At 30.0% G+C, this 13,752-nt stretch overlaps 1 protein-coding gene across 2 annotated transcripts in view; it reads left to right on the top strand.

The window, feature by feature from the left end:
* The window catches only part of LOC145260502 (protein PALS1-like), a 608,074-nt gene extending 604,318 nt beyond the window's left edge, over window positions 1–3,756 (top strand). For both annotated transcript variants that reach the window (XM_080118617.1, XM_080118618.1), the window contains one exon: window positions 2,953–3,756. In XM_080118617.1, the coding sequence (XP_079974743.1) occupies window positions 2,953–3,132 (180 nt within the window). In that variant the 3' untranslated portion in view covers window positions 3,133–3,756. The remainder of the gene's footprint in view (window positions 1–2,952) is intronic.
* The last annotated feature ends 9,996 nt before the right edge of the window (window positions 3,757–13,752 follow it).

Here is a 13,752-nt window from a genome sequence, read left to right as displayed (position 1 = left end):
TTCCTGTGTCTCGATACATCTTCTATCATTATATGTAATCAGTTTTTTAAAATAGTCAACCATATAGGAGCCTATTGTGACCAGACACACACACATTCAGCTTTATATTATATATATATATATATTATAATAATATATATATATATATACTTTTATATAAAAGTTACTGTGTATATGTGAGCTCCTTCCTCATAGGTTCCCAAATGGCTGAGCTTATCTTTTGCAAATTTCACCTGAACTTAATTTATGTCTGGCAGTGTTCTTTTGTAGAGAAATAAATCTGATAAGTATCGAAAATTGAAAAATCCGATCCTGAAAATAGTTTTTTCTTATAGGTAACAAAGAAGAATTTTTTCAGGGGAATTTTTATAAGTTACATCAGCAAGGAAGTTAATAAAATCTTAACAATGATTTCTTAAAAGAAAAAAAAAAAAAAAAAATATTGACATCTTCAGATATAACTGAATGCATTTGACTACAGATCGAATGATCCCCCGTTCAAGCCCGGGTGTACGTCACGATTTTATTTTTATTTTTATTAACGAATTCAATTTATGATAAAAGAAAATGTGCCATTTAAAATCGTCACAAATTATTTATTCGTTTGCATATTTTAAAACTAAACATTAATCAAAAGTGACTTTTCCAGGGCATCCTTTGTCAAGCCCAAATATCAGCTGACATATTTAAACAAACACTGACGGAACCTGACGAACGACCTTATCATTATTATTTTTTATTTTTGGGAATTAGTCCTTTGGGCAAATTATTCCTCGTAATATATAATATTCAAGAGAGGATTGATTCTATAATCGTACATATGCAATCTGCATGAATTAAAATATCATATATATATATATATATATATATATATATATATATATACACTTGTGCCCGATATTATTCATACCCCCTCTTGAAAATTGAGTTTATTAGGTGTAACTTTGTAAGAATTTATTGTTTACGTCCATATTGATACATATTCTTAATAAACCTCTTCTGATCATTTTCGTCATTTTAAAATCTCGGGATACTTGTAATAAAAGAAATATATAGCTATTTATAAAATCTGCAATGTTCAAAAATAATCATACCCCCTTATTTTTTCAGTATTAATCGAGTTTCTGACTGTTTGTTTCCTGTTTGATTCTTATTTTGAATGCTTTTATACAAACTTTGATTAATTTCATTTCGTTTTTTGCATTTTTCAGAAATTAAAATGATATCAACTGAAAACCAAAAAAAGAATAAAAATTATTAGAATGGGGAAGAAAAAAGAGCTTAGTAATGATCTTAGGACTAAAATTGTGAATTCACATAAGGATGGTTTAGGTTACAAGTCAATTTCCAAGAAATTTGAGGTCCCTACAGCAACAGTACAGAGCATCATCAAAAAATTCCAGAGCCACCACACAACAAACAACTTGATTGGTAGAGGAAGGAAAAGGAAACTGTCTGCTAGAGCCACCAGGAATATTGTAAGAAGTGTTAATGCAAATCCAACCACCACTACTAAGGACATTTTAGAAAATCTGGAGTCTTCTGGCATAAAAATATCAAGGCAAACATTGCAAAGGACTTTGCATGAAAATGGTCTGAAAGGAATAAGACCAAGAAGGACTCCATTGCACACCGGAAAACGCCTTGCAGCACGTCTAAAGTTTGCTAGGACCCATGTGAATTCTCCAGAGTCCGTTTTCTCAAGTATTTTGTGGATTGACGAAACAAAAATTGAATTGTTTGGCCATATGGATGCTTCTTACGTTTGGAGGAAGAAAGGAGAAGCTTACAACCCAAAGAACACCATACCCACGGTGAAACATGGTGGTGGTAGCCTAATGTTTTGGGGCTCCTTTTCGGCTAGTGGTCCAGGTAGTTTGGTCAAGATAGATGGAACCATGAAGAAGGAGCAATATTTGGAGATACTCCAGAAAAACATTAGACAGGATGCGGAGAAGCTCCATTTAGGACCAAACTGGGTCCTTCAACAGGATAATGATCCAAAACATACCGCCAAAATAGTCAAGAAATGGTTTGAGGATAATCACATTAATGTTTTGGAATGGCCTAGCCAGAGTCCTGACCTGAACCCTATCGAAAACCTCTGCCACATATTGAAAACTGAGGTTAAAAAGCGGAAACCTAGAAATTTGAGGGATTAAGAGAACTACTGCATTGAAGAATGGTCAAAAATCAGTGTTGATGATTGTAAAAACCTTGTTGATAAATATCCAAAACGGTTACAGGCAGTTATTAAGAATAAAGGGCATGCTATTGACTATTAGTAAGAGAGGTATGAATAATTTTGAACTAGTGCCATTATTGTTTTTCTTAGTATAATGCTTCAGACTTGCATAATTTATTTATTTGTTGAGTTTAAATTAAATGCTTATGCTTGATTTATTGTTTGAAATCCCTTTAATATTGTCTATCTTCTGGTTTGAGCAATATTCTTATAGAAATCTCAAAGATCCGAGGGGTATGAATAATATCGGGCACAAGTGTATATATATATATATATATATAAAATAATTATTACTATAATTATTTTAATACCTACAGACAGTAGTGTTTCATCCTTTCAGGAATCATTAGTGCAGGGACTTATGATTACAGTCAGAAGATTGAAACCCGGTCATGAAGCCATCTCTGACTCCATTAGCAAGAAGCAAATGACACGATCACCGTTAACCATGAGAAATACAGTTTAAATTAACAGTTATATAAAGCGTAAATGTCTAGACGGCAAGAGTGATCTTATGATTATAACATCATGATCTGCGCATGTAAGCTTAAGTGACCTACTTATTACATTTCAACTTAGAATGCTCAACAATAAGAACAGAGTTTTTATAGGGACTGACACACACACACACATTCACATTTATATAAACTGCACTTTGCCAATTGCCACAATCATTTTCGATATTTCTCTTTTTTTTTCGCTTGCAGGACAACCAACTGAAGGACATTATCGAGAAAGCACGTGAAATGGAAGACACCTATGGTCATTATTTCGACTTCATTATAGTCAACAACAAATTGAACCAGGCTTATGAAGAACTCATCACAGAAATCAATCGTCTTGAAGTGCAACCTCAATGGGTACCACTTCCCTGGCTTGACCGATAACTTCACTTGACGATCAGTTGAGGCACTTCCTTTGTTTTTTTTTAATCCTTTCTGATTCCACCTCAAGATTCCGCTCGAACACTACAGAATAGTCCAGAAAGTTTAACCTGCATAAAATTATTTTTTATTTTTTTTTTTTTGCAGTAAGTAGTTTTTCTAATCTAAGGGAGATAACTTTGTTTTAAAAATAATACAGTAGCCATTTTGTTTCTGAAATATTAATACTATTTTTTAATGCTTAAAAAAAAAAAAAAAAGTTGGATGATTCTTTACAATAACCCCACCATGAAAAGAGCATCTTATTATTTTTTAAAAATCTTCCAATGTTTGACATGGCTACTCTTATAGTCATAAACTAATAGTTTTTGTAAGGGTTTTTCTTTCAAAGTTTCATTTATTACAAAGATACACTTACAAGTGTCGTCATAATATTTTTGTCTTTGTATTAAACTATGACAGCACAAAAGGCTTACTATTTTTTTAATGTTTCAGTGCTTTATAAATCCTATTTTCAATGCTTTGTACTAAACATCAAATTATTGGCTCTTTTGTGCTACCATAGTTTAAGACAAACATGGCAATTCGATATTCGATTTAATATATTGGTCAAAATATTAACAAAAATCCATGTAAAGATGAATTATTAAAAAATGGGCAACATGTAAAGTGACAATCATCCAATGGCTACAATGTGTTTGTCTAGCATTACCTTTGGACATCTACAGGTTAACTATGGCTTCTGGAAGCTTCTTTCATAGTCTAGTGATATGAACTGAAAAAGTCGGTTCTTGCCCAGAATTCAACCTAGTTCAAAAAAAGTATATATTTGATGTACATGTATCATGAAACGAAAATGTCATATTCCAAAAAAAATACATAAATTAACAAGTAGTTTTTTTTTAATTTTTACTAAGAAAATCAAATTTTATGAGGAAGCGAAGATGGTGTCTCATTCAACCATAATCAATAAATAAAGGGAGACAACTCAATTCGGAGTAGCAAGACAGAAGTAGGGAATCAAAATATGCCTTGTAATTACTATTAAAGGCTTAAAATCGTTCAAAAACGATTTCCCATTTATATAAAGTACTTGCTCAATTTACGTGATTTTTGGAATATGTCATTTTTCTTTTCGTGACGGGTAAAAGTTTTTTCTGTATATTTTGGTTGAGTTCTGGACAACAATTGAAAAACTTTCCGGTAGTTCAACCAAAATCATCTCTGGTACAGCTTCTGTGGAGTCGATGTGAAGAAGAGATAATGTCACCATATAGTTGCTGCGCATGATTTTAAAGATGAAGATAAGCTCGTGTGAAAGTGTAAATTGGGGTCCTCTAATTGTTTGTAGGACTTTGTGTACAGTCTGTGGATCATCCACTTCGTCAGATCATAACTGAAACTTCAAATGAAAAATAACCATAAAAGCGATCAATTTACAGCTTATTGAAATGTTATAAGAGTTGTCTCCCTTAAAATTAAGCAGATAGAAGTTATCTTCCTTTATTATAGATTTTCTTCCAGTCCCTAAAGCATTATTAGGCAGTTCTGGTTTTAAAATATATAATTTTTAAAATTCTTAAACAAATCATTACCGGCTTTTCGGTTTAAGTTTGAAAATATGTAAACTATTTTTAAAAAATATGAACAACCTTTTTAAGCAGATAATTTAAATGAAGTGCAATTTTTCGTACTATAATCGAAGCGTCAATGTCATTTAACTCAATAAAACGACATGATCGTTTGAAATATTATAGAGAGGAAATCGTTAAATAAAGCTGTTTGCATATCTTATTTTCACAAATATTTGTGTGCTTACGTCGGAAGCAAAAATTACAAAAAATGAAGTAGATTTCTGCAAGAATTATTTTTACAAAGAAAAAGGAAAAAAGATCTAGCAGTCGCTTAATTTCTATTGTGAAATAGTGGATTACAATTATTTTGTCCAAATCATATACTGCAGTTACTTCCCCTGATTTTTTTTTTTTTTTTTTTTTTTTTTTATAGAACTCTGTAATTTAATAAATTTTATTTTTACTTGTAATTTTTAGATTCAATCATTTTTCATAATTTTTAGCATTTTTACGAATTTCAATGACACAAAGTAGTACGTAATAATTTTTTTTTTTTTTTTTGCCTGAAATGCATTTGTTTGAAATTTTATTATACTGTACAAGCACTTCTTAAATCAAGTGATGAGAAATATGATTTTTTTTTTTCGTGAAATTTTTTTTTTAATTACCTAAAGTTTGGAAAATATTTTTAACTAAAATTTCGGGAGTTGGTTTCAATATTTTGTACTTTCGAAAACAAACAAAAAGAAACAATTTTACTTTTTATACATTTTTTTTTTTTTTTTTTACTCGCCTACACTGTTTCTTATATTATATTTTTAAAATAAATATTGTTTACTATGTTATATAGACAAATTCGTACTTGTCCAAAATTCCCTGATCTAAAAAAAATAAGATAAAATAAAGAAAATTTTTGCATAATGTATGTGAGGAAACGAAAATATCATATTCCAAAAATCATAAATTGATCAAGTAGTTTTTTTTTTAAATAAGAAAATCAAATTTTATGAGTATCCAAGGAGTGATCATCTCTCAAGCTATTTTGGAAAAAAAAAAAAAAAAAAAAAATTTGATGAAAGGAAGATAACTCCAGAATAATTCATAATTGATTTCTGTTGTAATGCCTACGAATTTCCGTTAATCGTTTGAAAATGATTTTCTTTATAAAAATAAACTTTATTGATTTAAATGATTTTTTTTTTTTTTTTTTTTTTTATATATAATATTTTCGTTTCATCCCGGGTATATATATATATATATCATACAGACTTTTCTTTATTTTTATTTTTTGATATAGAGCAAATTCTGGACAAGAACTGAAAAATTTATTATGAACTAGTTGTGCCTATCCGGTGTTACCCCGGATACAGTAAAGTGATTTTAATTTTTCATTTATTTGCACATTTTTTAAACATACAGAAAAGGAAATAAAAATTTTAGTTGTGAGAGAGAGAGAGAGACAACACTTTTGATATTCTTCAATTAAAATTGTTCTAATAAGCAGTGATTTGGGTGGGATGGGATAGCAGTAACATTTTTATGGGGATTTGGGTTTAAACATGGAATGTCATTAATTTTATATGCAATTGGGTGGGTTTGGGTTTCAATAGAAGGCTTGATTGTATAGCTTATATTAGCCTCTGTTGTTTTTAGCAAGGGGAAGGGTCACATATGAAAGTCTGAAGTTCCTGAAATTGTTATGTGTGACGTTGCTTCTTATGGTTATGTGTCAGTGAGCCATTATCTTCACTGAGGATACCATATTGAAAAGAAAAACTTGTTTGATCACGCATTAAGACCCAAAATATTTCACGTTGGTCACATGTATTGTTTCTGTATGTCAACATTGCCTTACTCTCACAACTGTTTCTTTATATACTGTGGGTGCATTGCCAAGCCCCACCAGGAAGACACTGAGGATTGAATCTTCAACCTCCAGAAGGATGTCACTTAGAACTGAACTTTGCCCATTACGCCACAGACCTTTGCGGACAATTTCATACTATGTTAACATGAATATTTATTTGCTTGTTTGCTAAATAAACGGTAACCAAATTATTTTGTTATTAATAAATCAAAATTAACAGTCAATTCAGAACTGTAGAATTCATAGATACTTTTTACACTAATTTTCCACAGAAAACACATTGTTGGCAAATAAGAGAGGTTTTGAAAAATTATTAAAAATACAAAAATAAATCAGGCACTAGGCCATTCAAAAGTGATGGGGAGGAGAGGGGTCTGTGGTCACCCTTGTCTGTAACGTATATATGTCTATCATTTTCCTAGCTAGAAACTTCAATCACTGTACTCCAGGGGTCATCCAACATAAGACTCAAATCGATTTTTTATTTTTGTATTTTTTTATTTATTTTAGACAATTATGAACATAAATAAATCGTTTTTATTAAAATAATTTCATTGGTGCAGGGCGGAGAAAAATAATTGCAAATAGATGTTAGTAAGACCCTCTTTTAAAAGATGTCACATGTTTGACCACATTCTCTCCAAAAAGATATCTACAAATATTACAAAGTCACCGTGCGCCAACACGTAGTATTATTGGCACATATCGACTAGTACATCTACCATTAGCCCCTCCCTCTTAGACAGTGTCCACAAAAGAGTCTTAAATCCAACCTCTGTTCCATCAGTACAGTGTTGCATCCCTGTGCCTGTTTTATAAGTACTTTAATGGAATGTGGCCTGATGAACTCATAGCACTTGTGCCCCCTCGGCATGCATATTCTTGAGTAACCCAAAAACCAACAAAATCCTACTCCTTTGCTGTTGAGGTCCCTAGTTGCCAGAAAACCTACTCTAATAGTATCTTTCCATGGATTGCTAGACTTCGGAATTCCTTCCCGGTCTCCTGCTTTCTCTGATTGTACTAACCTGCAGATGTTTAAATGTAATGTGGACAAACATCTCGCTGTTCAACGCCACACAGTCTTCTGTTAGATACTATCACAAATAGAATACAAAATGCGAAATATCCACATTTTCATTTCAAAATAATCAACGTCTCGGCATTCATCAATTTGTTGTCTTTAAAATTTTTAAAGAACGTTAGGACTTAAAAGCAGCTAGACAAACAATGTTAATCTTTAATTATCTTTGTATCTATTCATATAGAGAATCTGTTTACATATTTACATAAATCGATTAATTGCCTTTGTGTGTTTATTAATTAATAATTTACTTGCGTTTTTTTGTTTTTAAAGAAAAAGTTGCTACTTAATTTGTCGAATACCAAAGAAATTGCGGAACCTAAGTTATCTCCCTTAGATTTGCTGCTGCTGCTGCTTGCGTATTTCTCTCTTTGTCCTCCAATCCCATCTCCATTTTATTTAACCAGATCAATGAAGGTGGGTGCCTAGTCAGATTTTATTGTGATTTGAGCTGAACATTAACAACTTGGGTTTATCATCAAACAAATATGCCCACTCTTAAATGACTATTCCACAAGTTGAGACAGAAAAAAAACAAAAGACAAAAAAAAGAAAAGAAAATTTGTCTCGTCTCTCTGGAATCCTTCTTCCCTATAATATTATCTGTCAAGAGAGAAGAACTTTATTTGGTGCTCCTTTTAACATTCACCGGTAAATACACCAAATAAAATTATCATTTTAGGAAATGTATATTTGTTATGGTGATTAAAAACTAGTAACTAAATTTTATAAGAAACAATCTAATGGTTCATTAACAATTTATGAAAAATTTGAAAATTAAACCTATTGAAATCTCAAGAAACACAAAAAGGATATGTAATGTCTCCTCTGGTTTTAGATACTGTATTTTTGGTGATAATAATGTCTTTGGAAAGTGCCAAGAACAGCACTAGTTAAATTAGCAAATGAAAAGGATGAATAAAAACATATTATGAATGGGTCACCAGTTAGCAAGTGCTAATTCAGAAACGGAAATTTTTTGAATGAAAGCAAGAAAACATGAATTAACGAATCTTTATATCAACAATTTTACTGAAATGGAAAATATACATTGAAAGATCAAAAGATCAAAGTTTGTTGAAGTTTTAAAGTCCTTGAATAAGACAAATCCGTCTGAAAGTCTGTTTCAAAGTGCTTGTGTGTGTGTGTGTGTGTGTGTGTGTGTGTGTGTGTGTGTGTGTGTGTGTGTGTGTGTGTGTGTGTGTGTGTGTACTTTTTTGGTGGTTGAGTTCACTGGAGAAATAGCAGTAGGCTTAAAGGAATTTTAGTGGGGTACATTCCAGTGCTCTAAGATGGCCATTGTTAGTGTTGAAAGTTAATGTATGTCACGTTGCCCTGGAAGATCATTGATTTCAGTTGATCAAATCCACTGTCTTATAGGCTTGGTTAATTTCACACAGGATTGTTATTTTTTGAAGTTTCAAACGATTTTTATTGGTTGAAAATATTTTGAGTTCACATTTTCCTGTGAAAACTGACTCGCTTTTGAAGGGATTGAATTTCAACAAAGCAGAAAAAGAGGATAGCAATTAAAGCCATTCAAATGCCATTGCAAAAATCTGAAGTCAAACATGCCATGAAAGAGTTGAAAGGAAAAGAAGAAAGAATAAGTCGAATGAACAAAGAAAGAAAACTTATGCTCTTTCGTCTTGCACATCAATTTCTAATCAAGATAATCATTAATCCTTAATGACAAAAAAATAGCATTTTTGAAATTGTTGAATCTGACTGTCTGTGACAAGTAACAAAATGGTGGCTATAGTCATCAACTGAATTTATAAAAACAATTTAATATCTCAAATAATTTTTAAAAAAAATAAATAAAAGTAATGGATTTTTTTTTTTTTTTTTTGTACAATTTTAGTTACCAGTTTTAATCACCATAACAAGTAAAGATTTTTTTTTTTTTGATTTTCTAAAATTAGAATTTTATTTAGCATATTTATCTGGGAATCTTATATAAAGGAGTAATCAATTTTTTTTTCGTAAATTTTTTTAATAGCTCTTTAATTGTTTTGGGAATTTGGGCTTAAAAACCTTGTGACAAAAACAATTTTGGGATTGATTATCTTAGTTTCCTGGAGTTAAAACAGGAGAAATGTTTTTTGTTTTTTTGTTTTTTTTTGTTTATTTATTTTTTTTTTTGTTTTTTTTTGTTTTGTTTTTTAGTTTTTGTTTTTTTCGATTTTTATTTTTTTTAAATTCTTTAGATTTTTTCTTTTCTTTTTAATACATTTTAGTAAATTCTTGAATAAATAAGCTTATTTTTTATTTTTATTTATTTTTTTTTTTAGATTTTGATTTATATTTTGATGTCAAGATTTAAGTAAAACATAAAAAAATCAATTATAAAAAAAAATGGCTGCCTTTTTGATACTGTATAGGCATTCGGATGGAGATATGTAAATATAAAGAGAAAGGGATAAGGATGCCACAAAATTATTCACATTTATTTCCTAATAATAATATAAAGAAAAGCAGAGATCTTCCTGCACACATTGACAATTATTTCTTTATTGAAATTATCCTCTCTACTCCTATATACCCCGTCCCTTCTCTGTTCATTAAAACAAAAACAAAAAATGTATGCAAAAACACTCCTACTACTACTTTCATAGTCTTCCATTGAAAAATCAGTTGTGTCGATTTCCTCTTTCTTGTGTATATAACAACAAAAGAAAAAAAAAATTTTGTCATTACTTGAGATTTAATGTAAAGCACCTAAACCCAATAGAGGCACATCTAGAGTTATCTCTCCTAGTTCTCTTCTCTGCCAGCAAGAATTGTACTGCCGATATAAAGGTAGAGATAAGTCTAATAGACTTATTCCTACCAATAGATTTTAGGGCCAGACATGCGAATATATTTATGTACATTTTGCTGAAAAAAAAAAAAAAAAAAAAAAAAACTATGAACAACGATCGCCTCACAAGTATTGCAAACATAGAGAACATCTCAAAACGCAGCATTTGTCTTTTTTTTTTTTTTTTTTTTTTTTTTTCGAGCAAATGCGCATAAAAGTCAGTTTGCTGGCTAAAAATATACTTTGATATATATATATGCACGAGTGCTTATAATATGATGTGTGCAGAAATCCAGAGTGACCGAACTTGATTTGATAATCATGTTCAAATGAGTTTAATTTTATCCCCCAATATTTTTTTCTACTTTATTTATTTACTTTTTTTTTTCTTTCCTTCTTCTCTTCGTTTAACGTCACTTTAACCTTGTTCAGAGGTTGGACGTTTTTCACAGTTCAACAGGTCAGCAACCTCCAAATTTCATTCTGTATGGTCTTGTATAATCAATTGTTTTTACGTTTTCCTTGGTTGGCCAATCTTCCAGCGATTTGGACATCCATGCTTCTGTAACAGTTTATCTAGGAGGATGATATACCCCAGAGGACCATAGCAATATAATCGATTCATCCTTAGGATAACCTGAGCAAATGTAGTGCTTTCAGCAAATCCTCTAGCATTGTGTTGAGTTAGATCAGATTTTACATTGAAAAATAGTCGAACGAGGGAAGGTTGATTATAACTATGTTTATAACATATTTTACTAAAAGGTCATTCCGAAAAAAAAAAAAAAAAAAGAAGCATTTCCAAGTAAAGATTATTTGTTTTACGTAAAGTTTTAAAATTAAGCTTGAATTAAGTGAATATTAATTAGAATGGATTTTTCCTTGGTACATATTGGAAAATTTTGGTAAGGCAGAAAACAGAAGTAAAAAAAAAAAAAAGTTTATTTAACCAAAAGTTTATATTTAGAACATTGTGAAGATTCGTTGAATGTCCAGCTTGTTCGGCATTTACTTAATTTTTTTGCTGGAAACATTATATATATATATATATATATATATATGTCTTTTACTTGCCTCAAAACAATGCTAAAAATAGATTTCTGTTCTCATTGTGATTCACTATTATTTTGATTCTTCGGTTTACTGTTCTCATCTTGAGTGTCATTTTCACAATGTTTCGATATAACTTCCAACCTTCATGTGTATCTTGTCGAAGTCAGGACTGTTTCTGTCGAACACAAAACCCTTTATTTACTTCACAGGGGTAGCATGCTCTCATTCTGTCAATCATGATTGGATAGAGGTCCTAAGCAATTCGCAATTGTATTTTTCGGTCACCCACACTGAGAATTGAACCTTCAACTTTCAGGAGAATATCAGTTTTACAATTGATTTTGTTCAAATACTCTAACCACTGAATCAGAGGTCCTTGCATTGTAAAAATGACACTCAAGATGAGAACAGTAGTCCAAAGAATCCAAATAATATGAATAACCAATCCTCATCCAAAAAAAATCAGAAACGTCATTGGGATTTGTTATTACATTTGTTTGTATTTTAGTTAGTATACTCTCTGGACTTCTGAAGGTACCTTTCTTCCATAATCAGTAATCTATGTCGATTTTGGAACCAATCTCTTGGACGAGTCCTGATAATTGGCAGATGATAAAGTAACGATTCATCAAACATATAAAGTTATCTTGTCGGAATTTTAAAGTCAGACCCAAATAGCATTCAAGCTGACAAATCAGAATTTACTTCTGACTAGCCAATTTTCATTTGTTATTGTTGTACTGTTATTAGCAATATAATAACATACTGAGTTACAATTTAAGTGGTTGAAACATTTTTAAATAATCACCTTAAACTAAAAATTAACAAGTGGGATAACTCGTTTTAAATTGAAAACTACAATGGAAGTTGTCTACCCTAGGTTTAAAAAATGTGCAAACAAACAAAGATTAAAAACTATAATGATTTCACTGCATCCCAGACAACGCCGGGTAGGTACAACTAGTACAGAATATATTTGAAACATCTAAAGTCATTGACGAAATTCATTAACACATTTTTCAATACTTCGTCATTATTGTATTGTCTTAGGGAGGAAAATAAAACGCATTAATTTTTATAGATTAAGCTAAAACTTCATTTTTCATTTGAAATGAACAATGAAGTTTTAGCTTAATCTGTAAAAATTAATGTTTTAATTTTTCCCCCTAATTTAGTTAAATAATTATAGTATCAATAAATGCTATAGAAGCAAAGGAGGTTAAGTTAAATTTATTACATTTTGATTTACACCTTCTGTTTAGCAACTGAAGAAAAGTCACTTCTGATTAATGTTTACATAATGCTAGTTTAATCTTAAAACTCTACATAAATAAAATAGTCTTTAGTTTGAAATTCTTCTTTTTTTTTTTTACATGGTTTTATGTTTAATAAAATATTATAATCAAAATATATTTTTTAGTCATTATTTTGAAATGTTATTTTAGAATCGTTTTATATAATATAAAATATATTTTTAAAATTTGCATAAAAGATTTAATTTTAAATGTTATTTATTTTTTTTATATTTTGTAATAAAAATATATTTTTTAGTCTTTACATGAAATCCTTTAAGTTTAGATGCAAAAAAGTCTTTATTTTGCATTTTTTTTTTTTTTTACACATCATAAAAAAAAAACGTATCCAGTAAAATATATTTCAAAAAACGAAGAAAAAAGTATTTCAAAGAATAATAAAAAAAAATTTTTGTTATTATTCTAACATGTTATTAAGGCAATTTGGAATCTTATTTCATTATTCTAAGGAAGGTAAATCTATTTTACTAAGAATTGTTAGAAAAAATGATTTTTTTTTCTTTTTTTTTCAACTACTTTATTTAATGTAACAAAGTTTTATAAATTAACAACAAAAAATATAAAATACGATGACATTGCAATTTTTCTTAAACAAAACATTCGAGTAATTGTAAGAAAAAAATGATTTTTTTTTTCAACTACTTTAGTAAACTAGTTACGTAGAGGACTGGTGGATATATTATATATATCCCCCAGTCGTACAAAATAGGAAAAATGAATTGAGTTGAGAAAAGAATGAACAACGCGTTAATTGAAACAAACGAACTAGAATTTATTTTGTGAAGAAACAAATAAAAGGAAGGATACAGCATGTATTTAGTTTGGCGTGCGTCTCTCGCTGTTAGCTGATGAGAGGGAAAGTCTATTGTTGTAGAGAGAGAGTGAGAAAGTCAATCCAGGCCATGGAGAGAGAAAGTGTGTAAGGTGTA

Source organism: Euprymna scolopes, chromosome 36 (genome assembly GCF_053919585.1).
Source record: "Euprymna scolopes isolate OS-2025 chromosome 36, ASM5391958v1, whole genome shotgun sequence".
In the NCBI taxonomy this organism is placed as follows: Eukaryota; Metazoa; Mollusca; class Cephalopoda; order Sepiida; family Sepiolidae; genus Euprymna; species Euprymna scolopes.
The sequence above is the reverse complement of the archived record's forward strand: the minus strand, read 5'-3'. Positions and strand labels throughout refer to the sequence as shown.